The sequence below is a fragment of the Natator depressus genome, chromosome 3, assembly GCF_965152275.1.
Source record: "Natator depressus isolate rNatDep1 chromosome 3, rNatDep2.hap1, whole genome shotgun sequence".
Classification (NCBI taxonomy): Eukaryota; Metazoa; Chordata; order Testudines; family Cheloniidae; genus Natator; species Natator depressus.
The window spans coordinates 86,929,911-86,954,569 of record NC_134236.1 but is presented as its reverse complement, the minus strand read 5'-3'; the positions used below and the strand labels follow the sequence as shown (position 1 = coordinate 86,954,569).

At 42.6% G+C, this 24,659-nt stretch overlaps 2 protein-coding genes across 3 annotated transcripts in view; one reads left to right on the top strand and one right to left on the bottom strand.

Annotated features, from left to right (window-relative positions):
* Positions 1–17,512, top strand: part of LAMA4 (laminin subunit alpha 4) — a 150,046-nt gene extending 132,534 nt beyond the window's left edge. Inside the window, exons 30-38 of the mRNA XM_074948260.1 lie at positions 1,249–1,402; positions 3,450–3,640; positions 5,774–5,963; positions 6,777–6,932; positions 8,631–8,790; positions 10,009–10,139; positions 12,659–12,752; positions 13,828–13,947; positions 16,889–17,512. Of these exons, the coding sequence (XP_074804361.1) occupies positions 1,249–1,402; positions 3,450–3,640; positions 5,774–5,963; positions 6,777–6,932; positions 8,631–8,790; positions 10,009–10,139; positions 12,659–12,752; positions 13,828–13,947; positions 16,889–17,034 (1,342 nt within the window). The 3' untranslated portion in view covers positions 17,035–17,512. The remainder of the gene's footprint in view (positions 1–1,248; positions 1,403–3,449; positions 3,641–5,773; positions 5,964–6,776; positions 6,933–8,630; positions 8,791–10,008; positions 10,140–12,658; positions 12,753–13,827; positions 13,948–16,888) is intronic.
* On the bottom strand, positions 1,470–24,630 carry LOC141984839 (uncharacterized). 2 transcript variants are annotated; one of them, XR_012638816.1, is made up of 3 exons: positions 24,547–24,630; positions 18,745–23,347; positions 1,470–1,516 (listed from the first exon to the last, which is right to left on the bottom strand). XR_012638816.1 is itself a non-coding variant. In XM_074948264.1 (2 exons), exon 2 carries the CDS (start codon positions 21,745–21,747, stop codon positions 20,824–20,826), a length of 924 nt encoding a protein of 307 aa, XP_074804365.1. In that variant the 5' UTR covers positions 21,748–23,347; positions 24,547–24,630; the 3' UTR covers positions 17,132–20,823. The 2 variants fall into 2 exon arrangements, 1 of the variants encoding a protein (XP_074804365.1); XM_074948264.1 differs by lacking the exon at positions 1,470–1,516 and having other exon boundaries at positions 17,132–23,347.
* Between the last annotated feature and the right edge of the window lie 29 nt (positions 24,631–24,659).

Here is a 24,659-nt window from a genome sequence, read left to right as displayed (position 1 = left end):
GACAGCATAGAAAATAAATACCAACGAGAACTGATTATTTTCACGATGAAATATTTTACCTTATTTTGTGGGGTTACCCAATGTATACAAACACCTTTTTCTTTAATTTACTATGAAATGCCTCAGAACTGCCCTTCTACATTAAAAAACTGTTGAAGTGGAAATAACTATTGAGGTAAATCAGCCATTACCATACTTGCTAATTACTTTGGTGCAATGTGTAATTTGCAGAATAATTTACATTTGTATAATATAATTTACAGCTCTGCCTTTGTAATAAAAGGATATGACAGTATCTCACAAAGCCTGTGAGCTGGGAGTTTGGTCTTGTTGAAATTGTTAAGCATGGTGGATCTAAATCATTTTCTAAAATGTTCCTATTTCAATATTTTTTCTGAAATTTATTGCTGGTTAATGGTGCCAGATTGAGAGTCCTGCAGACTGAAATCCTTTGTTTATGAACAACATAGATATAAGACAGGCAGATGCTGAGCAAACTGCACATATTGTCCCACCACTGTGCTAGCCTCGAAGGACCATCTGTGTGTGGGTGAGAGGGTTGTTCATCCCCTCTGCTGAGACTGCCAAGAAGGATACCAACTAATGCCAGCTGGGAGAGTGTTTTGTGTGTGTGTGCACCCACCCACTAGTAACTATGAACTTAAATGTAGTCAGATTTATTTTCCAAATATCAGATTATCAAGACGGTGATTCATACAGGGAAATTGGACTGATGGGTGTATCAGTTAGAGCAAGATTGCCTCTTGCCCTGCACTAGCCACCCACCGCAGGTCACAGCCCAAGGAGGGGACAGAACAGAACAGCTACGCCTCCTCTTGCACTGGTAGGAAGAGGTAGAACTTTATCTCCATTCCCCGATGCACGTCAGGCAACTCACCTGGGCAATGTGCAGAGCAGAATTGGTCCTTCACAGATTGAACCCCAATGGAGCAAGGTCAGTCTGCTTCTGGGTCAGCACAGCTATCCACTCCCCTTATTCTGGGCAAAATGTTATATATACACAATGAGCCCAACTTTTTCCCCATGATTTGAAGTCACAGAGCTCTCTAAAATTTCACTTGTAATAAGAAGATCTCTGTGGTTGTCCTGGTGATAAGTGAAAAAATTATATATTTTATACTAGCTTAATTTGGATACTTTAATTATTTTTCCATTCTATTTTTAAAAAGCTATTTTTGCTACACCTCAGTCAGCTATTCTTAACATTATCCCCTCTTTGAAACACAGGTTGGATCGAGAGGTTGAAGTGGAAGATTTCCAGCGGTACCCTGAGAAAGTGCGAACTTCTCTTTATGGATGCCCCGTTGACTCCCCTCCAGTTGCCCTTCTCCATAAGAAAGGAAAGAACTCTTCAAAAGCCAAAGGAAGCCATAATAAAAAGGTTAGCACTATCTGACTTGTGACTACTCTGAAATCAATTTACAGTTTGCCGAAGTCCACATATACTGCCTCATGATCCTGGGCTGGCCAGATTTTTTGTGGTTCCAAGACACATCTGAAAAATAACAGAGGATGGGACATGGCCCCTTTGAATATTACATAATTTCAAACAGATGATCTCATTTTGCAGATTCCAAGATTCATCAAAGACTTTTTTCATTATAGTTTCACCCATTTTTAAAAGAGACTTTTAAAATGCTCTACCAGCTACTGATGCTTTTACCTGCTAATGAAAATGACTTCTTTATGCCTAGCCCAATGGTTTATCTGGGGAAAGGAGATATACAGAAAGATGTAGTAAAAGTCAGAGCATCATAGTATTATAGTAGTTATAGATGGGAAAGAACATATCAAATCCAACCCTCTGCAAGTTCTCCCAACAAGAACTTATCAGATACTACACTTGATCTCTTAGCCAAAGGATCAAAAAGGGTGTCAGTTGTATAATTTGCTAGTTTTTGTTTGGGGTTGTTAGGGTTTGGGGGGGGGGGTTGTTTGATTTTATAACAAAAGTAAAAGGACAATCCACTGTAACTTTTCTGTTGGGGACACCATCATAGGGCCTAATCACATCAGCCACACTATCAGAGGCTCGTTCACCTGCACATCTACCAATGTGCCAGCAATGCCCCTCTGCCATGTACATTGGCCAAACTGGACAGTCTCTACGTAAAAGAATAAATGGACACAAATCAGACATCAAGAATTATAACATTCAAAACCAGTTGGAGAACACTTCAACCTCTTTGGTCACTCAATTACAGACCTAAAAGTTGCAATTCTTCAACAAAAAAAATCTTCAAAACCAGACTCCAACGTGAGACTGCTGAATTGGAATTAATTTGCAAACTGGATTCAATTAACTTAGGCTTGAATAGAGACTGGGGGTGGATGGGTCATTACACAAAGTAAAACTATTTCCCCATGTTTATTTCCCCCACCCCCCACCCCCACTATTCCTCAGACGTTCTTGTTAACTGCTGGAAATGGCCCACCTTGATTATCACTACAAAAGGTTCCCTCCCCTCCCTCCCCCCCCCCCCCCCCGCTGGTAATAGCTCACCTTAAGTGATCACTCTCCTTACAGTGTGTATGGTAACACCCATTGTTTCATGTTCTCTATGTATATAAATCTCCCCACTGTATTTTCCACTGAATGTATCCGATGAAGTGAGCTGTAGCTCATGAAAGCTTATGCTCAAATAAATTTGTTAGTCTCTAAGATGCCACAAGTACTCCTTTTCTTTTTTCTATTGCTGGACACTTACAGGGCTGCATTTGCCACAGCTTCAGGAAACAGTCATATCATTCTTTCCTCATTAGTAGAATTGGAAAACAAAATTTGAGGTCTCCTAAAAAGTGTGACAGAACGTTCCCCCTTCTGTTTCGTCTTTAGTCTTAAAGCAGTGAGCTAATTTTTGCTCTCAGCTACATCCATGCAACTCCATTGAGTATAGTCAACTTGCGTTGGTGTAAATCCAGTATCCCTTGGCCCGCACCGCTTCCCGCAGCTCCCATTGGCCAGTAGGAGCTGCGATCGGCCAAACCTGTGGATGCTGCAGGTAAACAAACCATCCCGGACCACCAGTGGCTTTCACCGACGGGCCGCATGCCAAAGGTTGTAGATCCCTGTGCTATGCTATGCTGAATTGCAGCAGAGCTCACATCCTTAAAAGGGGGGGGAAGACCACCACAATGGGCTCAGGCAAATTCATAAGAACTGAATTGCCATTATATGTTGGCTAAGCAGTTAGAAATTCTGTGTTTCTCTGCATCAGTGGTGGGCATGGAGCTGAAAATTAAATACAATAGAATTATTTGGGGACAGCTATATTGATTAGATTTGGAACAACTCCAGATATTTTTATAAGCAATGCAAAATATTTACCTGCCAGTATTGGTAATATTGTATTGGTAACAGTATTGTCGCTGCTCGTCATATGCACACCCACTTTAAACACTTATGTAATGGCTTTCTTTGTATGAAGGTGGGAAGAGAAAAAGAAAGAACTTCAAAGGCAACTGGCCTCAAAAATTTAGATCAAGAAATGAGTGTGCAAAGAGACTCTGGCTGCCAGTTGTCCAAGAACCCCACGGCAATTGAACATGCAAACCAGTTTGGAGGAATAGCAAACAGCCGGCAAGAGTTTGACCACATACCAAAGAATTTCAGTGACAGGTAAAGCATCACATAGTGACCTGAGAAATAAAAACAATTCACTCTCAGGGAAAAGAGCCATGGAAACAAACAAAGAACTTTGAACTAACAAGATGTGTTTGCTGCCATTACCTTGGTTACTGTGTTTATATGCTGTATCCCTGCCATGGGCTCTTCATCTGCTTTGTGTCTTGAGAAATTGTGCCTCCCTATCTGCTTGTATGGCACCTATTGCAATTTGGATGCTAGTGCAATAATACTGCTAATAATAATATGTTAAACCTCTGAGCAAGCCAGCTACATCCCTCCCATATTAAAATGCAAAAAGACACAGGCCAAAGCCTGCAGTCCTGACTCAATCAATACTCAGCAAAAATACCCATTTACTTCTATGGGAGCCTAGCCTGAGTAAGAAATGCAGGATTTGACGCAGTATTAATACTATTACAATATCATATATTTACATAACGAATCCCTCCAAAAGCACACATCCAACCACAGGCAATATCAAACTCTCTCTTTGCACACATAAGCAATAATGACATCAGGGAAAACTGCATGGCCTGAAATGAACATATTTAAATACCAATCACTTCCCCAGCCACTGAAGTACAGTCACCTCTTGTGTGGAACATGGCAGCTGTCTAGCAGCACTGCGAAGTGGATTAGGACATGAAGCAAAGGACAAGCAGTGGAATTGTAGGTAATGAAGGTAATTCCCTACATATGGTTCATTCGGTCTGCATAGCAAGGATATTTAATGCTCATACTCACACAGAAAGTGCCATATGATAGTCTATTGAACACAAAGGATCAGAATCTTGGTTTAATGTTTATGCAAAAACCATCAGATTCAACAACACAGTGGCCCCTAAACATACTGTGGCACTGGCTCAGAGGGAAGAATGGCATTTACTGAATCACAATGAAACCATTGAATTTGTTTTGCTTCAATACAGTATTTTACAAACAACTATTGTAACCTTGATGAAGTTCAAAGTGTAGTCCATGTGAGACAGATAACAAAAAAGAACCCAATTTCTATTCCTCCCTAATGCTACATTTGTTTATTAATTAATGTATTTATAAAAAAATTAACATGGAAGTCATAGGTTTCATGATTTTAATGTTGATTAAAAATACCCATGACTTTGACATTTTAAAATATTTCCTTGTGGGCGAGTGTATATGATATTAAGCATTTCAACAAATCTGACAGAAAATCCTGAGAGGTGCCAAGCTAAACCTTGGACTAAATGAGAGGTGCGAGCGAGCAGGAACTCAGCTACCACCACTGCTATAACATAAAGGACCGGACTAGTGAGCACTCAGGCCTCCACTATACTAACTCTCCGGACCTTGCCATATTGGGAGCCCTAGTGTAGATGACATTTTAAGTACTGTGGCAATTAGACCTTCTGTTTTAATACTGCGGGGATATGGCAGGGCATGGGCCACTCCAGCCTCTTTCCAAACAAACAATTTGGAGACTTTCTTCAGGTGAAACACACAGTGATTTATTTATAAGATTCACATCCACCACCTTTGCAGATTGTACAGCAGCTTTACGAATATCCTGGGACTCTAAGGCTTCTGAGCCCCGCACGGGAGAGACCTCCTGTGGCCTTGGCTCTACCAGCCTACAGCTCTTTTCCTTTCTCGCCCCCTTTTCGCACTTTCTTCCTGTGCCTTGGTCCCTTCTGAGTTAATGAGGTAATTAGCTTTTCACTCTCTCCCGCCTAGCCTCAATCTATCAAGTTGGCACAGTTCCCCATATTCAGGTGTGTGCGGGGCAACTGATTTACCTTGCAGGGATCAGAGTGCTGGATCAGCTGCTGTAGCCCAGCACTCTGTCACAGCATGTAAGAAATGCATATACACTTCTTCGTGATTGATCTGTATTTTTTATTAACTCCCTAGGATTTAGTTTTCAAAAGATGAGTTCTTTGTGAGATGGATTTTCCTCTACTTGGTAACAGCTCTGCCTCCTATTCAAACAACCATATAGAATATACATCTAAAACATAATTTGCATAAACAAGGAATACATTCTCTGGCATAAGGGAACAGGTCTCAATTCTCCTGTCTCTGCATAGTGACTTCAGTCAGTTTACATCTGCTCTGTTACTAAAACGACATGTTTTTATTTGACAGATCACAGTTCTCCATTAGTCTGAAAACTCATTCATCTCATGGAATGATCTTTTATGCCTCTGATCAAGAGGAAAACAACTTCATCACCCTTTTTGTTGCCCATGGCCGGCTGATTTTTATGTTTAATGTTGGTCATCAGAAGCTAAGGATTAAAAGCCAAGAGAAGTACAATGATGGGCTTTGGCACAATGTAAGTTGAAGAAAGTGATTGATGTTATGATGATACATGCGTCAGGAAACCATAGTAGAGAATCTTCTGATCTGACAATTCATTTCCATTGGGATGTCAGTCTTTGTCCATAACCACGTACACTTGCCTATATGCTAATGTTTTAAAATCCACCATGTAGATCTGAGTATTTTGGCAAGTCATTAACTGGGGACTAAGGAGTTTAGTCAGTTACAGTAATCCAGCTGTTTTCCATACATGCAGCCATGTGGAAGAGGCAGAGGTGATCAGAACAATGAGGCCAAGCAAGGTTTGGAAAGGCTTAGAGCTGGAAGAGAAGGCTGTGTGATCTAAAGCAGTATTGAGACAGAGGAGCAGGGAGGGCAGTGAGGGCACCTTAAATGTGAACATGTATATATGTGTGTGTGTGTGTGTGTAAATATCTTCTTTGCATTGTTGTAGCCACGCTGGTCCTGGAATATTAGGGAGACAAGGTGGGTGAGGTCCCAAAAAAAAAAATGACCTCACTCACCTTGTCTCTGTAAATATCTTGGCTATATACAATATTCTATTTTGTTTTTAAAATGTTAAGACAAAAGTTTCATTACCAGCCTTTTATATGTTGGAGGAAATGGTTGTCCAACAGAGAAGATTAACAGTTTAAATACAGCCGGTGTGCAGCTGGCTTATAAATTTTGAATCAGACAATCTTCTCTAATATCCTGTTATCTCATGTTCTCATCTTCTGCTATACAGTGATGTTTCCTCAGCAGTTTCATTATCATCTGCCTCAATAGTTAAAATTGTCACTGAACAAATTTTCTCCCTTTCAAGGTGATATTTGTTCGGGAAAAAGATACTGGCCGTTTGATAATTGATGGTCTCCGAGTATTGGAAGAAAGTCTTCCTTCGGTTGATAATACATGGCAAGTCAGTGGACCGCTTTATATAGGGGGTGTGGCTCCAGGAAAAGCTGTAAAAAATATCCAGGTAAAGTAGACATTATGTCTGAAATTACTAATGTACATTTTTGCCCCAATCCTCAGGCGTAGCTGAAGGCCACACAGCACAAATCAGGGGCAGGGGTGAAAGGTTGGTTTAAGCCACCACTGTGTTCCTGGATCCTGGGCTGGTGATGTACTGGGCTGGACCTGTAGCAAAACCTAAAACAGCTGAGCTATCATTGTCAGTTAAGGATCACCAAGGACCACAGAAGTAGCAGTCACACCCCTTTCCTCTGGCCATGCCCACTATGCAGACTGAATGGAGAAGATGGCATAGAAATCATTCTGCCAGCTCTGCATCACTGGAAGATCCCTCTAAAATGGGATGATCCCTCTCACATGGCTATTTAAACTGGCTTTAGGGCTGCTTTGAAACTGCAGAGTAGCTCAAAGATGCTTCTCCACAGAAAAGGATTAGGATTTATTTGTTTTCCTTCTAAAGAAGTTACACAGCAAAACAGCACTACTTAATAGAAGAATTACACCAGGGAAGGCTGCTAACATTTTAACAAGGGGCTCCCACAGAAATTATTCCCATTTGCCTAAGATAAACTCTACGTACAATACAAAGAATGTGTGTGCTTCCAGGGGTGAGGGAATAGGGAAACTGTTTTGCCATTTATTCAAATCTGCTTCCTCATAAACAAAAAAAAAAGGGAACAGGCAGTGCAATCTGGCAAAAATGCATCACCCCAGCCTATTCAGTGGCAAAAGGACCAAGTGTGCTTCGAAACCCTGCGAACTCTTATCAGCATGTCATAGATTATACAAAACCGACAAATTTGGTTATAATCTAATATAATCTCTATGCCCCCCCCATCACCATTGTATCTGAAAGCCTCCTTAATGCTGTAAAAACTAGAGATATCAATAACATGCCCTCCTTCACTTTCTTCCTTCTCAGATGGTAATAAAATAGCTTGGCTTTGAGGATTTTTGTATTTCTCTCTTTTAATAATTTGGGTAGGAGGGTGTGTGGTGGATGTGTAGGTGGGTGTAGACCTTACTAAGGGAAAGCTAAGACAAAGACATTTTGTTGATTGTTAGTCGCAGCAATAAAGAAAAGGTCTCCAATATACATTGGAATTGTGAAAGTTTTAAGCAGGCAGTGATTTTCACTTGTGTTGTCTCAGATACCCGAGAGCTTTACATAGGTACATGAAGGCCAAGAGTCTGCCCTGCACATTGAAGACACATTGGAGGATGCTGAAGAGCAAAAACTTGACAAAGCAAAACCTGAAGCAACCAGGATTCCTCCTGGGGAATCCTTGGGTGCACATACCAAGGTAGTAGTTCTGCCACCCATGGAGTGTAGAGCCTTGTCCTCACCCGGAGGGGAGAGGGTGTGGCTGGAGCCCTGCTGCTGCGCTCCATCTATTTTGTTTTCCAAAGCTCAGAGAAGGCCATGAGAGCACAAGTTAGCTCTTATCTGAGGTTGGTCTGACTGACACCAGGGGACAGGCAGGACCCAGAGTAAGAGGAGCACAAAGGTAGTTTAAAGTCCCTTCCCATACCTCCACGCTTCCCTTTTCCCTACCTAGTGCAGAAATGGTGCAAAAGAGAAACAGAGGCCAAGAATTCATAAACAACCCCAGCTAGAGCTCTGAATCAAAAGGGAAAGACGAAAGACTTACTTTCCTTCCAGGGGCATTTTACTTAATAATCGCTCACTTTGTTTCCTCAGATTAACTCAGTCTACAGTTTTAATGGTTGTCTCAGCAATTTACAGCTCAACGGAAGATCAATCACTTCTGCTTCTCAGACATTCAGTGTGACTCCTTGTTTTGAAGGCCCATCAGAAGCAGGAACATACTTTTCATCAGAAGGAGGATATGTAATTCTTGGTAATGTGTAACTGAACAAATGTATCCAATAATAAGACTGGAGTATTTACTGTACTTCACATCTCTATCTAGCTGCAGAATTTTTTTTAATTTAATCATCACTGTGCAGGGAGTCATGAGACATCAATTCAACAACACGATATATCCTTTACCTAATGTTGGTGTGGAGAATGTCAGTATGTAAAAACAATGATATTTTACAAGTTAACTAGTGTCAAATTTCTTCTCACGATTGGGAAGTGTAAATTCTTAAAGATTCATTGGAGTCAATGGAGCTAAAACAAACCACACCAGCTGAGGATCTGCCCCTGAATTTTTAAGTGACAAAATACTTAACTCAAAAGGCATTTGGAAAGATTTCCTGTATGTCATGAAGGAAGTTAGCAGTATGCATAATAAAATAGTTTAAGTTATTTAAGGCTATGGAACAGTATTTTATTCTTGGAAGTGTCTTAGGACAAGTTGTGCCTAATAGGCAGTAGACCAAGCAGAGGATGAAGCTGGGACACAACACCTCAAGAGAATAGTAGGAGGGGTCTGCTGTCTGTTTCTGATCTGCTCCATGGACTGCCACAGGGTTGGAGGAGGGGGTTAGTGCTACTGAATCCTGCAGTCTCTACTCAGGCAAAACTCCCACTCCCTGAGGCTATGTCTACACTGCAGCCTAAGTTGGCAAAATGTATGTCGCTCAGGGGGTCTGAATATTCCACCCCCCTCAGTGATATAAGTTACACCGACATAAGCACTCGTGTGCACTGCGCTACGTTGGCAGAAGAGCTTCTCCCACAGACGTAGCTTATGCCACCCATGGAGGTGGGTGTTTATGTAAAGGGGAGAGCTCTCTCCTGTCGGAATACAGCGTCTTCACCAGACGCACTGCAGAGGTATGGTTGTATCAGTAGAGCTATGCTGCTGCAGGATTGTACGTATAGACATGGCCTGAGTTAGAACCGCAGAATTTCACTCCAAGCCAATTTTACACTAGGAGGCTGTATGAGGGGAGCATAATGCCCTGGCAGCAAAATGGCCTAGAAGGTCTCCATTTTCTACTTTCCCTTTTGCTGTCAAAAAGGATCTTCAAGACTAAAATATTTGTAACAATATTAAAACCAGAAGTCAGCATTAGAACTGTACGCTGCAATGTAGTAGATGTCCAGTTTCACAATTAATCTGGGTACAGAAATGACATTGTGTGACTGTTCACTTTTCTCCCTTCAGATGAATCCTTCAGTTTAGGCCTGAAATTTGAAGTTGTTTTTGAAATACGCCCCCGAAGCAGTTCAGGAATCCTAATGCATGGTCACAGTGTGAATGGGGAGTACCTGAATATGCACATGAAACAAGGACAGGTATAAGGAAGGTCACATTTTCTTAACTGTTATGCCTAGTTCTTTCCAGTTTACTTGGATTCAATGCTACATGCAGCTTTTGTCTAACAAACTCACTATTCTTTGAATCTTCTTTCTTTCCTAAATATATTACCCCATTAAACAAGAAGAGGTTAAGCACAACCCAGATACTTCTGTTAATGTACATAAATATTTATCAGCCAATATCAAATCACTTTATTGGCAACAACAATTAATATTTAATGTACAGATGAAAGGGAAGAGGAACACTGACACTTTGGTACTGCTTTCATCTGCATATTAAAAATGTATAACAGTTACAAGGAAGGTGACTTGATTTCATTTTCTTGGTGAGTTAATACATTTTTATTTACTGCATGTTAAAAGAGACATCTGAGTTGTACTCATCTTTTTTTAGCAGACACGTTGAGGGGGTTCTCCCACCTGATTCTTGGGCTGATAATCAGAGCCCCCCCCCCCCAGGGTTTTGGAAACTATAAATTGAAAACAATGGGTTTGAGATTAACAGTTGTTGCTATTATTGCTTGTTTGTATTACAGTAACACCTGGAGACCCCAACCAAAACTGCTAAATGCTAGTGTGTGTGTGTGTATATATATATATATATATATATATATATATATACACACACACATATACACACACACACACACACACATAATATATATATATATATATATATATATATATATACACACACACACACACACACACACACACACTAAGAGAGGCTCCCAAATAGACAAATGTTTGGAGAAAGAATCATTTCTCCCACTTTTAAGATAGGAAACTGAGGCATGGAGGCTAGAGCTGTAACAAGTTTTGATCTTTATAAATTAACAGGGGACATTAACCTCTGAGCCTTTTGCAGCTGCATATGGTGTCGCTGTCATGGCACTGTTAACCTATGGATCTATACATGACTGGTCCAGTGTGATCTTTACTATGCATATAATATAGATGGGAGTCACAGATAAGATAGGGTAGGGAAAGGCATAGGTAAGTATAGATCCCTTCCCCTCATCAAAATGGTCATGCAGTTACCCCCTTAGCAAATTGATGTATACTTCTGATGTGATTTTCTTTAATCACAGTCAATGCTCTTTTTTTTGAAAAATGCTTTCTGTTTCATTTATTGACAGACACTTCTACAAGAGATAAACCAGAATGGCCAGCCCTTTTCACTTACGTTTAAACAGTCAACCATCTTAGTTCACCACCATCAGCTCACCTGACCACTTTTATTAGGCCAGTAGACCCTTTCCAAAGTCTTTTGTATTTGATTTTGCTAGTGATGCCCATAAACTTGGCCAAGGCCAAGGGGAAGTAAAAAGAGAAGGAGGCTTATTGCAGTTTCTTATGTTGATAGCCTCCAGAGAAAAATTAAAATGTTCCCTAATTATCACTGGCATTTCCTCTACAATGAAAGCTGAGTGATTTCTTTTAATCCTTTTCAGTGGCCAACCTGTGAATATTAGATGTGTACATCTACACTCCAACGGAGGTGTAATTTCCAGCTCAGGTAGACATACATGCACTAGCTTTGATTAAGCTAATACACTAAAAATAGCAGTGTGACCACAGCTGCTCAGGCTAGCTGCCCACGTACAATCTCATCCAAGAACTTAGGTATGTACTCAGGAAGTTAGCCCGAGCCGCTGCCCATGCCACTGTGGCTAAACTGTTATTTTAGTGTAGCTTGATGAAAACTAGTGCATGTATGTCTACCTGAGCTGCAAATACACCTCCATTTGCAGTGTAGACATACCCTAAGGGCTAATATCTGGATCTTTGCACAGCCCGAGTAAATGGGCTGTATGTGCATGAGTTGTGAGTCCTCAGAAGGAATCTTGCACTCTGCCACGGACAGAGCTGCTCCACAACTGCTATTGCAGTCTTTATGGGGAAAGATGGTCTTGCAATTAAGGCACTGAACTCAGGAGAGTTGGGTTCAGTTCCTAGCTCTGCCACAAATGTCCTTTGTGATCTTAGACAGTTCACTTAAGCTCTCTATGCCTTGATTCCCCATCTATAAAATGGGGAGAACAATACTTCTTTTCTCCTACCCTTTGTCTGTCTTCTCTGTTTAGATTGTAGGCTCTTCAGGGCAGACACTATTGCTTACTAAGTGTTTGTGCAGTACTAAGCAATACAAAAATAATCAATAAGGCTGTAGTTCTGGAAATCTGAGTGAAATTGGTTGAGGTATATTCTTTTTTAACTGAGGGTAAAAAACAAAACAAAAATCTTTCCCTGTGTTCAGAACACAAATGTTGCAAAAACTGCTGAAGTTAGAAGCTTAAAATGTGGTTCATTTTAAAGATCTCTTAAGAATTAGTGTAAAGGAAATTGATTCAATCACTTTTAAATTTATAAATGTCAAAATTGGGAACCTAGCATTAGTGCAACAAGGTGGAAAAAAGGGAGGGGGGAGGGAAGTGATGGGCATGGAATAAAGAAAAGATTTTACAGTATGAATTACATTGGTTTTTCTCCAGGTTATAGTGAAACTGAATAATGGAATCAGACACTTTTCAACCTCAGTTACACCAAAACAAAGTCTCTGTGATGGCATGTGGCACAGAATTGCAGGTGAGTAAATCTCAGATCTTACCACTGAGAAGGGTCATGGAACCTGATCCTCCCTCCATGGTTGTCCATTCTCATGGGTCAGAGCAGAGGGAGTAGGGATCATGCCTTCAACTCACCAGCATTTGGGATGAAAGGTCCCTGTAACGGGATCACAACTCACCACCGCTGGCGCCTCCTGTCGGTTGCTCTGGGAACTAGCTCTTGTCCACTGCAGAGCACCCGCTGCATGTGGTGTCTCACCTGTTGTCTGCTCTGCTGATTTGGGAACCGCCCTACTCCCCACTCAGCAGTGTCCACTTCTTCAGGACACTACCCTCCGACAGGGTCTACTACTCCAGTCTCACCCCCTTCCAGGGGGTGGTAACAGTCCTTCAGCTTGCACCTGCCTCAGTGGCCAATCACAACCCCAAAGTCTAGCCCCTCACCACCATCGCCGCTACTCTGGGTCTCGACCCAGGGACCCTCTAGCGGCAGCCTCTCTCTGCCCTCCTTCACTCCCCTCTTGTCTGCCTAGCTTCCCTGGGCCACTTCCCCTTTGGCTCCATGCACCTTCTCAGCCCTTTCTAGCAAGGGCCACAGCCTGGCAGGTAACTGGGCCAGAGCTCTCCTCTGATCCCCTGAGCCTGCCCAGCACTGCTCTGGCCAAGGTGCTATCTCCTTACCTCAGGAGCCAGTCCTCCTCCCTTGCTAGGCAGCCTTTATGTAGGACCCAGCCCGGCCCTGATTGGCTGCCTCTTCCTTTGCCCTTACTGGCTCTCCACAGGCCTTTGCTGATTGGCTGCTGGTCTGTGCAGCCTCTCTGGCCTGTTCCAGCCCTTTATCTCATGGAGTGGGGCAGCCGCCCCACTACAGTCCCCAAAGCAAGTTTGCATGGAAGAAGCAGTCCATGCCCAAGGACAGTAGTGCGTCCTGGGCCTGCACTTTGTAAGCCAAGGGAGGCTTACACAAGGGCCACAGACAATCTAGCCCATACCATACAGCAGATCAGATAGACATCTTCATATGCCATACAAAGCATAAATGATATATTTTATAATTAGGGCTCTTTTTGACAAGATTTTGCTTTGCATTCCAGTTATTAGAGCCTCTAATGTGGTGCAGCTCGATGTGGACTCTGAGGTAAACCATGTAGTAGGACCTCTAAATCCAAAAGCAGTTGACCAGAGGGAGCCTGTGTTTGTTGGAGGTGTGCCAGGTAAGACTTGTTGGTGTTGTTATAACTTTGTACCAAAATGCCAACACAGTTTAAAACAGAAACAGAAATGTTTAGTTTTCTTCTAGACAGTGAAAATCACCCTTCCTCTGTGCTCTCTGTTTTCCTCACATAATCCCAAATTTTGAAGAACTGACCTAATGTCCTGGTCAAATTTGACAGCTTAAGGAGAGGTGGTTGAAAATTTTCTGAAAGAACAGTTTTCCATCAGAAAATGTTGATTTGATGGAATCTAAACATTCCAGGCAGCTGTGGAGATATTTGGGGAGCCACCTGGGCAGCTGGAGAGCTGGCTTGCTGGCCCCATAAAAAACCATGCATTTCTGATTTTTTTTGTTCCAATTTGGAATGAACTCTTTTTGTGGAGGGGGGGAATGTGAAATTTGCAATGGGACAGAAATTCTAGTTCCCGCATAGTTTTAGTCTCCAGGTCCTGCGTTGCTAGGCTTCCAACTCCTCCAAGCAACAACTCCCTTGAACATTGAATATACGACATGAAAATTCTTATTCTGACTGTTGATTTCCAATGCACAGATGTCAGTTAATGTGACTTTGTGACTCAGACCATCTGTGTGGTGTGGGCCAAGATTACTATATTTACTTCCATTATTCAGTACTCTGTTGCGCTTTCATATGCAAACTGTAGTCAAAAGAGGATGTAATTTGACTTTTAAATCACTTTCTGTAAAATCTGCATTTCTCTGTGGTAACATTGAGCATTATTTCTCTGTGCCATGAATGTCAATCAAGAATAGCATTAACAATACAATTATATTATTATATTCCTTATCTTGGATTAGTAGTTTGAGAGTGTGATACTCTCATTCATCCCACACTATGAGGGGGAAGAAATGAGTCGGAAAGGAACAACAGCTTTGTGCACAAGCTTGCTCCCTCTTTAATTCTAAACTGAAATTTTCTTAGAACTTCTAAACAATCATCACAAAAACTAACCTGATATGTAATGTGGTAATTGTGAATGCTGTTCTGGCCTGTGATAACAGAACTTTATAATTCTGCATTAACTATAAAATACTAAAGAGACCTTACATATTGACTCCATGATATTATTATCATCTTGGAACAGAAGTATCCAGTAATGAACTTCACTACAAGACATAACACTGAATGTAGATATAGTAAACAGATAACACATTTACCCTTATGTGTCTGTTTTGTTTGGTTATATTTAGTTATATCACAAGAAATTACAAAATTAGACTCAGGTCTACAAAGGGATTTAGGCACCCAATGCCCAAATTTAAAGGCCTAAACCGCAGTACTAGGCAGCCTGATTAGCTCTCAAAAAAACTTCCATCCAAAAAAGTTTTGATTAAAAATTAGGGGAATATTTTTCCACTTTCTGACCAGCTGTAATACTAATGCTACTAAATCAGGCCATTTCATAAACCATGATTGATTGATAGTCCCATACAAAACCATGCTGTAGAATTAGGCTTATTCCAGTTTTCTTGTTGTACTGACTACACCCAAGATATATCATAGGGTGGCCTAGTGAATAGAACACTGCACTGGGACTCAGAATACCTGGTGTCTAGACACCATTCTGCCAGTGGCCATTTGGGCGAGTTGTCTCACATCTCTAGGTCTCAGTTTCCCCATCCATAAAAAGGGGCTAATGATACTAACCTCTTTGGTAATCCGCTTTGAGATCTATTGATGGAAAGAGCTATACAAAAGGTAAGTATTAATATTAATACCGGGGGTCTCAAACTCACGGCCCGTGGGCCATGTGCAACCCGCCAACCTCCTCAATGTGGCCTGCGAGGCTCCAGCAGTTTTAGAGCCGGGTCTCTCTCTTGGCCCTATCTGCCGCCCCCGAGTGCTCCTTTCCCGCATTTAAAATGGCCTGGGGCCCTGGCAGCGCAGCAGAGCTGAGCGGCATCTGCCTGCTTGCTCCACGTGTCTGCCGGCCTCTCCCTGTGGCCCCAGGGTGGGGCGGGGCTGTGCCTCCACATGCTGCCCCACCCTGAGCGCCCCTGTGGCCAATGGGAAGCTGCAGGGGCGGTGTCTGGGGGGCAGCAGCACATGGAGGCCCCCCGGCCTGCCCCACCTTGGAGCCACAGGTAAGCACCACACCCCCTGAACCCTTCCCAGAGCCTGCACCCCACCCCCTTCCCACACACCCCCTCCCAGCCCCAAACTCCCTTCCAGAACCTACAACCCCACCCCCTCCTCCTGCACCCCCACCCCATGCCTCAGCTCAGAGCCTGCACCCAGCACCCAAACTCGCTCCCGAGCCTGCACCCCAATCCCCTACCCCAGACCTCCTCCCCCACCAAACTCCCTCCCAGAGCCTTAGACAGGTGGGGGGCGGAGTTTTGGGGGGTGAGTTCTGGGCACCATGAGTGACATTATTGGCCTGCTGGGAGGATTTCAGGACTGGCACTGGCCCTAGGGTAAACGGAGTTTGAGACCCCTGATTAATACTGATTAATACTGTTTTACCAGTTTCAGCGTAGCAGCCGTGTTAGTCTGTATCCGCAAAAAGAAAAGGAGTACTTGTGGCACCTTCTCTAAGGTTTTACTGTTTTACTGATTTTGTGTCTTTTTAAATCTATCTGCACAATAAAAATATTTGAGATTGCCTGTATGTACCAGAGAGCCAGATTTGGTCCCTTGGAATTTTGCTAGAACTGGAACTGGTCTTACTGAAAACTCTGGTTTTGGTAAAAGAAGTTTTTTCAGAAATGATTTTGATTTTTTTTTAATAATTTCAGTAAAAAGTATCCTGCTTCAAGAAACAGAAAATGGGTCAATTTCAAACCTGCGATACAGAAACAACTTCAAAATATTTTCAAAATCATTTCCCCAGTTTTCAGCCAGCTTTATTTAAAGTTGTTGTAAATGGTACTTCTGTCATCATTGGTTCTAATTCTCCTTTTTTCTTTGATTCTTCCAGAGTCCCTTCTAACGTCCAGCCTGACCACACGCAACTCCTTCACTGGCTGCATTCGTAACTTTGTGATTGATGGAAAGCCAGTGAGTTTCAGTAAAGCAGCTCTGGTCAGTGGTGCTGTGAGCATCAACACATGTCCAACAGCCTGATACCGCACAGCAGCAACACCGCAAACTTTTTTACAGCACTGAAGGGAAAAAACAAGCAAAAGAAACCATGTTCTATTCCATTACCGATGCTGGGGGGAAATGAAAATATATCACCCAGGGTCTTTATATGATAAAGCAGTTATGTTTAGGGTCACTCACTTGAAATTTCTATGTGTGAAAACAAAAAATATGAAGAATAAACAAAGAGATGTAATTTGTACAATGCTCTTATTAAACCACAAGAACGAGTTTTACAATTCTTATAGTATCTTTGAAGCAAGCCCTATTACGCTGTCAATGAAAATGCTGATGGGTTACAGAATAAAAGCAAATTATTTTAAATATGTTGCTTTCCAGAGACCTTTAAATCACTTCATTCCATACCATACAAATGCCCTAGGTCACCATCTTTGGTTTAACTTGAAAAGAATTGCTAATATGCATTAAAGAATAAAGCTAGATAATAAACTTACTGTGCAAACAATTGTGTGCAAGATTCTTTTACATGGAGCTCATTTATTCTTTGCTCAGCTAAAATGGGAGTATGCTGACCATAGGATTTTTGGGAACAATAAAAAATTAGAACCCATTTCTTTCCACTTCCAGGTGAATTTGTGGAACCCTTTTCTAGTGATTTTCTCATCTGACACCATGTGATAGTTTGAATCCTAGCAAGAGGTGAAGCAGGACTTACTATTTTTAATAGAGATAATGGTGGTTACATAAACTAAACAATATTAGGACAAACTGCCTCACATAGGAAGCAGAGTGTGCATGTGTGTGTGTAAGGGCTGATTTTAAATTTTGAAAAATTCAGTTTTTGATTACATTTTTCATCTAAACTTTAATATATCCAATATACACATATAAATACACAATGATCCAGGACCTCATTATAGTGATATAACAAGTAATTTCACTGACTTCAGCAGAGTTACTCCTGATCTACACTTGTGTAAACCAGAGGAGAATCAGTCCCAAAGCATCTGGAGAAACACCATCACACAACTGTAATAATCACCCCCTTGTGAGATCATTGGTGTGGGTGGTATGCCAACCTTTCTCTGACACAGTACTTGGTAGCACATCCAGTGGGCCACTACTCAGAGGCAAGAAGGAAAAGTACTGCAGTTGCTAGACCTAGTGTAATCTCGTGCATCATGGATCCCAATAAGCACTCAGGCAATTGCCTTCAAGTGCCACATTCTGCTCAGGTACCCTAGAAAACCTGACTCCCTGACATTTCCACTCCTACCAACCATCCTCCCAATTCCCATAAACCTTCCCCATCCTGCTAATCTCTAGCCCTCCAATGCAGGACAGAAAAGAGCAGCAAATTCACTGTTTAGCAGATTCACCACCGGTGTTACTGAAATTCCTTTTCAGGTTGTCTGCTGCTTCCAGGCAGGTACGGCCAAGAATAACAGATGCTTGCATCTCCTAGGTATATACCACACTATTGTTTATTAAATGTTGGTAAAAGGAAGGAGTTACATATTCATTACTGTGGATTTTATTTGTATGCAGACACCCAGAATGTTCTTCCAGCTCACTTCTGTTCCAAAGAAGTGTTTGAGCTCTGGGAATAAACAAAAATTTCCCTAGGTGGGGCTTTTTTTTCAGTATGCTTGCTACCTGAAGTTCATTCATGAATCAAAAAACACAGTTCAATTAGAAGTCACAAAAATGTTAATATTCAATTTACTCTACCTTAATTTATCAGAAGTTAATCGAGCTGAGGGGGGGCTGATCCTACTCCTGTTGAAGTATATAGGACCAGGAGCTTCCCCCCGCACATCTTTCTTGGGGAGGAATTCTCCATGAGGCTCGCTTCTCAGACTTCTACCCCACCAGGGGGCACAGGATTTACCCTCCCCAGAGACCTGCAGGAGTCCAGGACCAGCTGCATGAAAGGCCTTGTACTTCCACACTAATACTGATGCCTAGCAGCCCGTCTGGCTTCCTGGCCATGTCTGCCCAAAGGAAGGGGGCCTGCAAAGAAAAAATACTGTAGCCCCAGATGGTATTGTCTATTCCAGGGAATCTTTACATGGCTGAGGTGGAGAAGAAATGTGTTCCCCTGGCATTCCCAGATTCTGCCCCCACCCCTGGTATGGACCCTCAACCTTTCCAAGAACCATTTCATCTGGGTCAAATGATGACTGTACCCGTTTCCAAGCCAGGTTCACACCCTTCTGCATTAACATTCCAAGATAATGGTGTTTGTCTCAGAAGTCTACAACAGCTGGAGCTGTCCATCCTTTTTCTCCATCCAGTTTGCAGAAACACAGTCACCAGTTTCTAGACCAGGCAATTCTCCGAGTGTCATCTGTTGTAAAAGTGTTCATAGACTCTTTTTGCCATTTTATCCAAATTGGCTACTCTCTTCGTGTCTGGCTGCTTGGAAGATAGATTCTTTTCCAAAGTTGAAACCATAGTTCTGAACTGTCTTCCCATCAAGAGTTGTGCTGGACTATATCCACTAGCTGGCATGGGTGTTGCTCTATAACTCAGAAGAGTGGGGAATGGATCTTCCTGCTGTAGGATTTTCTTGGTTGTCTTTACAACTTTCTCAGCCTCTCCATTCACTTGTGGGTAATGTAGACTACTAGTAATATGATCAAGATCACTTTTTGTTCTGAAAAAAAAATGAGGAGTACTTGTAGCACCTTAGAGACTAACAAATTTATTTGGGCATAAGATTTCGTGGGCTAAAACCCACTTCATCGGATGCATGCAGTGGAAAATACAGTAGGAAGATATATATACACAGAGAACATGAAAAAATGGGTGTTGCCATACCAACTGTAATGAGACTAATCAATTAAGGTGGGCTATTATCAGCAGGAGAAAAAAACTTCTGTAGTGATAATCAGGATGGCTCATTTCAACCATTTGACAAGAAGGTGTGAGTAACAGTAGGGGGAAAAATTAGCGTGGAGAAATAGTTTTTACTTTGTTTAAATGACCCATCCACTCCCAGTCTTTATTCAAGCCTAATTTAATGGTGTCCAGTTTGCAAATTAATTCAAATTCCGCAGTTTCTCGTTGGAGTCTATTTTTGAAGTTTTTTTTGTTGAAGAATTGCCACTTTTAGGTCTGAAATTGAGTGACCAGGGAGGTTGAAGTGTTCTCCAACTGGTTTTTGAATGTTATAATTCTTGACATCTGATTTGTGTCCATTTATTCTTTTGCATAGAGATTGTCCCGTTTGGCCAATGTACATGGCAGAGGGGCATTGCTGACACACGATGGCATATATCACATTGGTAGATGTGTGGTGAATGAGCCTCTGATGGTGTGGCTGATGTGATTAGGTCCTATGATGGTGTCCCTTGAATAGATATGTGGACAGAGTTGGCAATGGGCTTTGTTGCAAAGATAGGTTCCTGGATTCGTGTTTTTGTTGTGTGGTGTGTGGTTGCTGGTGACTATTTGCTTCAGGTTGGGGGGCTGTCTGTAAGCGAGGACTGGCCTGTCTCCCAAGATCTGTGAGAGTGAGGGATCGTCTTTCAGGATAGGTTGTAGATCCTTAATGATGCGCTGGAGAGGTTTTAGTTGGGGGCTGAAGGTGACGGCTAGCGGCGTTCTGTTACTTTCTTTGTTGGGCCTGTCCTGTAGAAGGTGACTTCTGAGTACCCTTCTGGCTCTGTCAATCTGTTTCTTCACTTCAGCAGGTGGGTACTGTAGTTGTAAGAATGCTTGATAGAGATCTTGTAGGTGTTTGTCTCTGTCTGAGGGGTTGGAGCAAATGCAGTTGTATCTCAGAGCTTGGCTGTAGACAATGGATCATGTGATGTGGTCTCGATGAAAGCTGGAAGCATGTAGGTAAGTATAGCAGTCAGTAGGTTTCCGGTATACAGTGGTGTTTATGTGACCATCACTTATTAGCACCGTAGTGTCCACGAAGTGGATCTCTTGTGTGGACTGGTCCAGGCTGAAGTTGATGGTGGGATGGAAATTGTTGAAATCATGATGGAATTCCTCAAGGGCTTCTTTTCCATGGGTCCAGATGATGAAGAGGTCATCAATGTAGCGCAAGTAGAGTAGGGGCATTAGGGGATGAGAGCTGAGGAAGCATTGTTCTAAGTCAGCCTTAAAAATGTTGGCATACTGTGGGACCATGCGGGTACCCATAGCAGTGCCACTGACTTGAAGGTATACATTGTCCCCAATTGTGAAATAGTTGTGGGTGAGGACAAAATCACAAAGTTCAGCCACCAGGTTTGCCGTGACATTATTGGGGATACTGTTCCCGACGGCTTGTGGTCCATCTTTGTGTGGAATGTTGGTGTAGAGGGCTTCTAGATCCATAGTGGCCAGGATGGTGTTTTCTGGAAGATCACCAATGGATTGTAGTTTCCTCAGGAAGTCAGTGGTGTCTCGAAGATAGCTGGGAGTGCTGGTAGCGAAGGGCCTCAGGAGAGAGTCTACATAGCCAGACAATCCTGCTGTCAGGGTGCCAATGCCTGAGATGATGGGGCGTCCAGGATTTCCAGGTTTATGGATCTTGGGTAGCAGAGAGAATACCCCTGGTCGGGGTTCTAGGGGTGTGTCTATGCAGATTTGTTCCTGTGCTTTTTCAGGGAGTTTATTGAGCAAATGGTGTAGTTTCTTTTGGTAACCCTCAGTGGGATCAGAGGGTAATGGCCTGTAGAAAGTGGTGTTGGAGAGCTGCCTAGCAGCCTCTCGTTCATATTCCGACCTATTCATGATGACAACATCACGTCCTTTGTCAGCCTTTTTGAGTATGATGTTAGAGTTGTTCCTGAGGCTGTGGATGGCATTGTGTTCTGCACGGCTGAGGTTATGGGGCAAGTGATGCTGCTTTTCCACAATTTCAGCCCATGCACGTCGGCGGAAGCACTCTATGTAGAGGTCCAGTCTGTTGTTTCAACCTTCAGGAGGAGTCCACACAGAATCCTTCTTTTTGTAGTGTTGGTAGAAAGGTTTCTGTGGATTAGTGTGCTGTTCAGAGGTGTGTTGGAAATATTCCTTGAGTTGGAGACATCAAAAGTAGGATTCCAGGTCACCACAGAACTGTATCATGTGCGTGGGGGTGGAGGGGCAGAAGGAGAGGCCCCGAGATAGGACAGACTCTTCTTCCAGGTTAAAAGTATAGCTGGATAGATTAACAATATTGTTGGGTGAGTTAAGGAAATCGCTGTTGTGACCCCTTGTGGCATGTAGTAGTTTAGAACAGTGCTTCTCAAGCTATCTAATGTGGGGGACCGGCAATTTTTTTTTTCCAATGTGCGCGCAGACTGGCAGCCGATGGTCCGCAGACCACCACTTTGAGTAGCACTGGTTTAGATAGTTTAGTGCCCTTTTTCCTTTGCAGAGAAGCAAAGTGTGTGTTGTAAATGGCTTGTCTAATTTTTGTTCTGAATGACTTAAATTCTGCTTAGTACATTGTGGTCCATTCTCCATCACTAGTTGTTCTGGAATACCAAAGTGAGCAAAACTGTTCTTCGTTTTTTCTATAACACTGTGACATTTTATATCTTCCAAGTAGGTTATTTCTGTATTCCTGGAAAAATAGTCCAGTGATCTGGTAATGATGTCTTCTGAATTCGCATAAATCTTCAGATAGTCTCTTCCAAGGTCTGTCTGATACAGGTGTTGTTATTAAAGGTGCTCTGTGCTTTGTTGGTCTTTTAGTTCTGCAATGTTCATATGCAAATATTTTATTCTTTATGTCCTGGTTGATGCCCAGCCATCACACTGATTGGTGAGCCTGTTCACGGCCTTCATGGATGATGTTTAGGATTTCCCTTCTCATATCATTTGGAATTATGATGCAATTGCTTTTAATCATGAGTCCATTTGACTCAATTGTCCAGCACAAAATCATATGCACTCACTCCCTAGGTGCTCAAGGGCTGAAGCACCCGCGGACAAAAATTAGGTGTGTAGCACCCACCGACAGTCAGCTTCCCCCCGTACCTCCCCAGTGCTTCCTGCCTACCAGCAGCCCCGCTGATCAACTCCTCCCACTCCCTCTATATTTCTCATGTTGGGCCCCTGAACAGTCCTAGACCAGTACTAATGCAAACTCAGCTGTCTTGGCCAGCTTCTCTAGAAATTGTGAGAACTTTGAAGGAATTCTTCTAAGTGTTTTTCTGGGACACTTCAGTGCTCAGAGTAATATCCGCAAGTGATGTAACATCCCGGTACAGCCTACTTGATTTGAAAGCAGAGAAGGCACCATATGTGTTCATCTGTAATTGACATCTCTGTGCCCAAGGGACACTGTTTGAAGACACTGAGCAGTCTTCCATCCTCCTAAGAGGTCAAGGTAGTGGACAACATCCTGAAAAAGATAAGGAAAGATAAAGAAGTTAAAGGTGTGGTAGTAATTCTTCTGAAAGCAAATGACCCCCATAAAATATCAACTTTGTAAAGTGAACAAAGCCCTGAGGCAAAACTAATCGCAGGCTTACTATGAATTCCAAGATATCTCCCTACAGCAGCATGTGGTCTAAGTAGTTAAAAGTGACAGTGATAAGAAATTTGCTAAATTTCTGAAAGTGTGGTGCATGTCTGAGTTACAAACTGCGTTTTTCTTTTGTTATCTAACGTATCTCTCGGATTCAAGAGCATACTCACTATACAGAAAAATGAAGCTAGGACACAGTGGCCTGTCAACTCATGTATATCTTAGCAACAGAATAATTCACTCCTGGAATCCAAAAAATTTTGTTCAGAAGGCTCAGTATAGTATAGTATTACACCATCAGCAGTTTGACAGGCATTAATATAGAGGATGGAAACATAGCATTAGACTGCTAGATGGTTAAACATTGATGACCGTACACAGTCCATGGCTTGTCCAAAGTGAAGGGCTATTTTTAAAAAAATTAAAAAACAGACCAAAAATCACAATATAGTCTTTTGGGGTTTTTTTTAAATCTCATGATTTTGGGAACAATCTCATTATTTGGGGGAGGGAGGGCTAAGGCTGACTCATGATTTTGGGGTTGCCAATACCGCATTCAGGCCTTGGTGGGCTGGGAGTATGATCATCACATAGTGACACCTGGTGGTGTGTTACTCGCCATTAAACAAGTTTGGAATGAGTATTTGCATATTCCAATGTTCTTGTAGGACAACGGCTGAGCCCATAATTTTTAATTTTAGGGGCAACACGTACTGAAGAGCTACTTACTCTCTAAAGGCTGAAAGGTGGCTATAAACCCTACCTCTACTTTTGGCAGCAATCAGCGCACAGCACTGGTATGTGGCTGAGTTTTGATTATTTTTACAGAAAGCTTCAAATCCTGCAGAGGCTGCCATGCCGCCTCCACACCATGCCCCCTACTGCCCCACTCTGACTCCTGGCAATAGTGTCCTTTTTTCTGGATTCAGCGGCACGTGCCCCTGACAAGGCGCATCACCGGGGTCAGAGAGCATCCAAATATCCACAACCAACCCTAGGGAGGCAGGAGGGCTGCAAGCCAAGGGCCGGCGCTGCCCTTGACCACATCAGGCGCCACCCTCCCCTTTGCCCACCTGTAGCAGCCTCCGCGCGGAGCGTTCCAGCACGGAACGTTCCATCTGCGGGAGGAGAGAGGACCAAGCCAGTGGGCGGGGAGAGGTGTCGCGCATGCGCTCGCCCGCGGCGG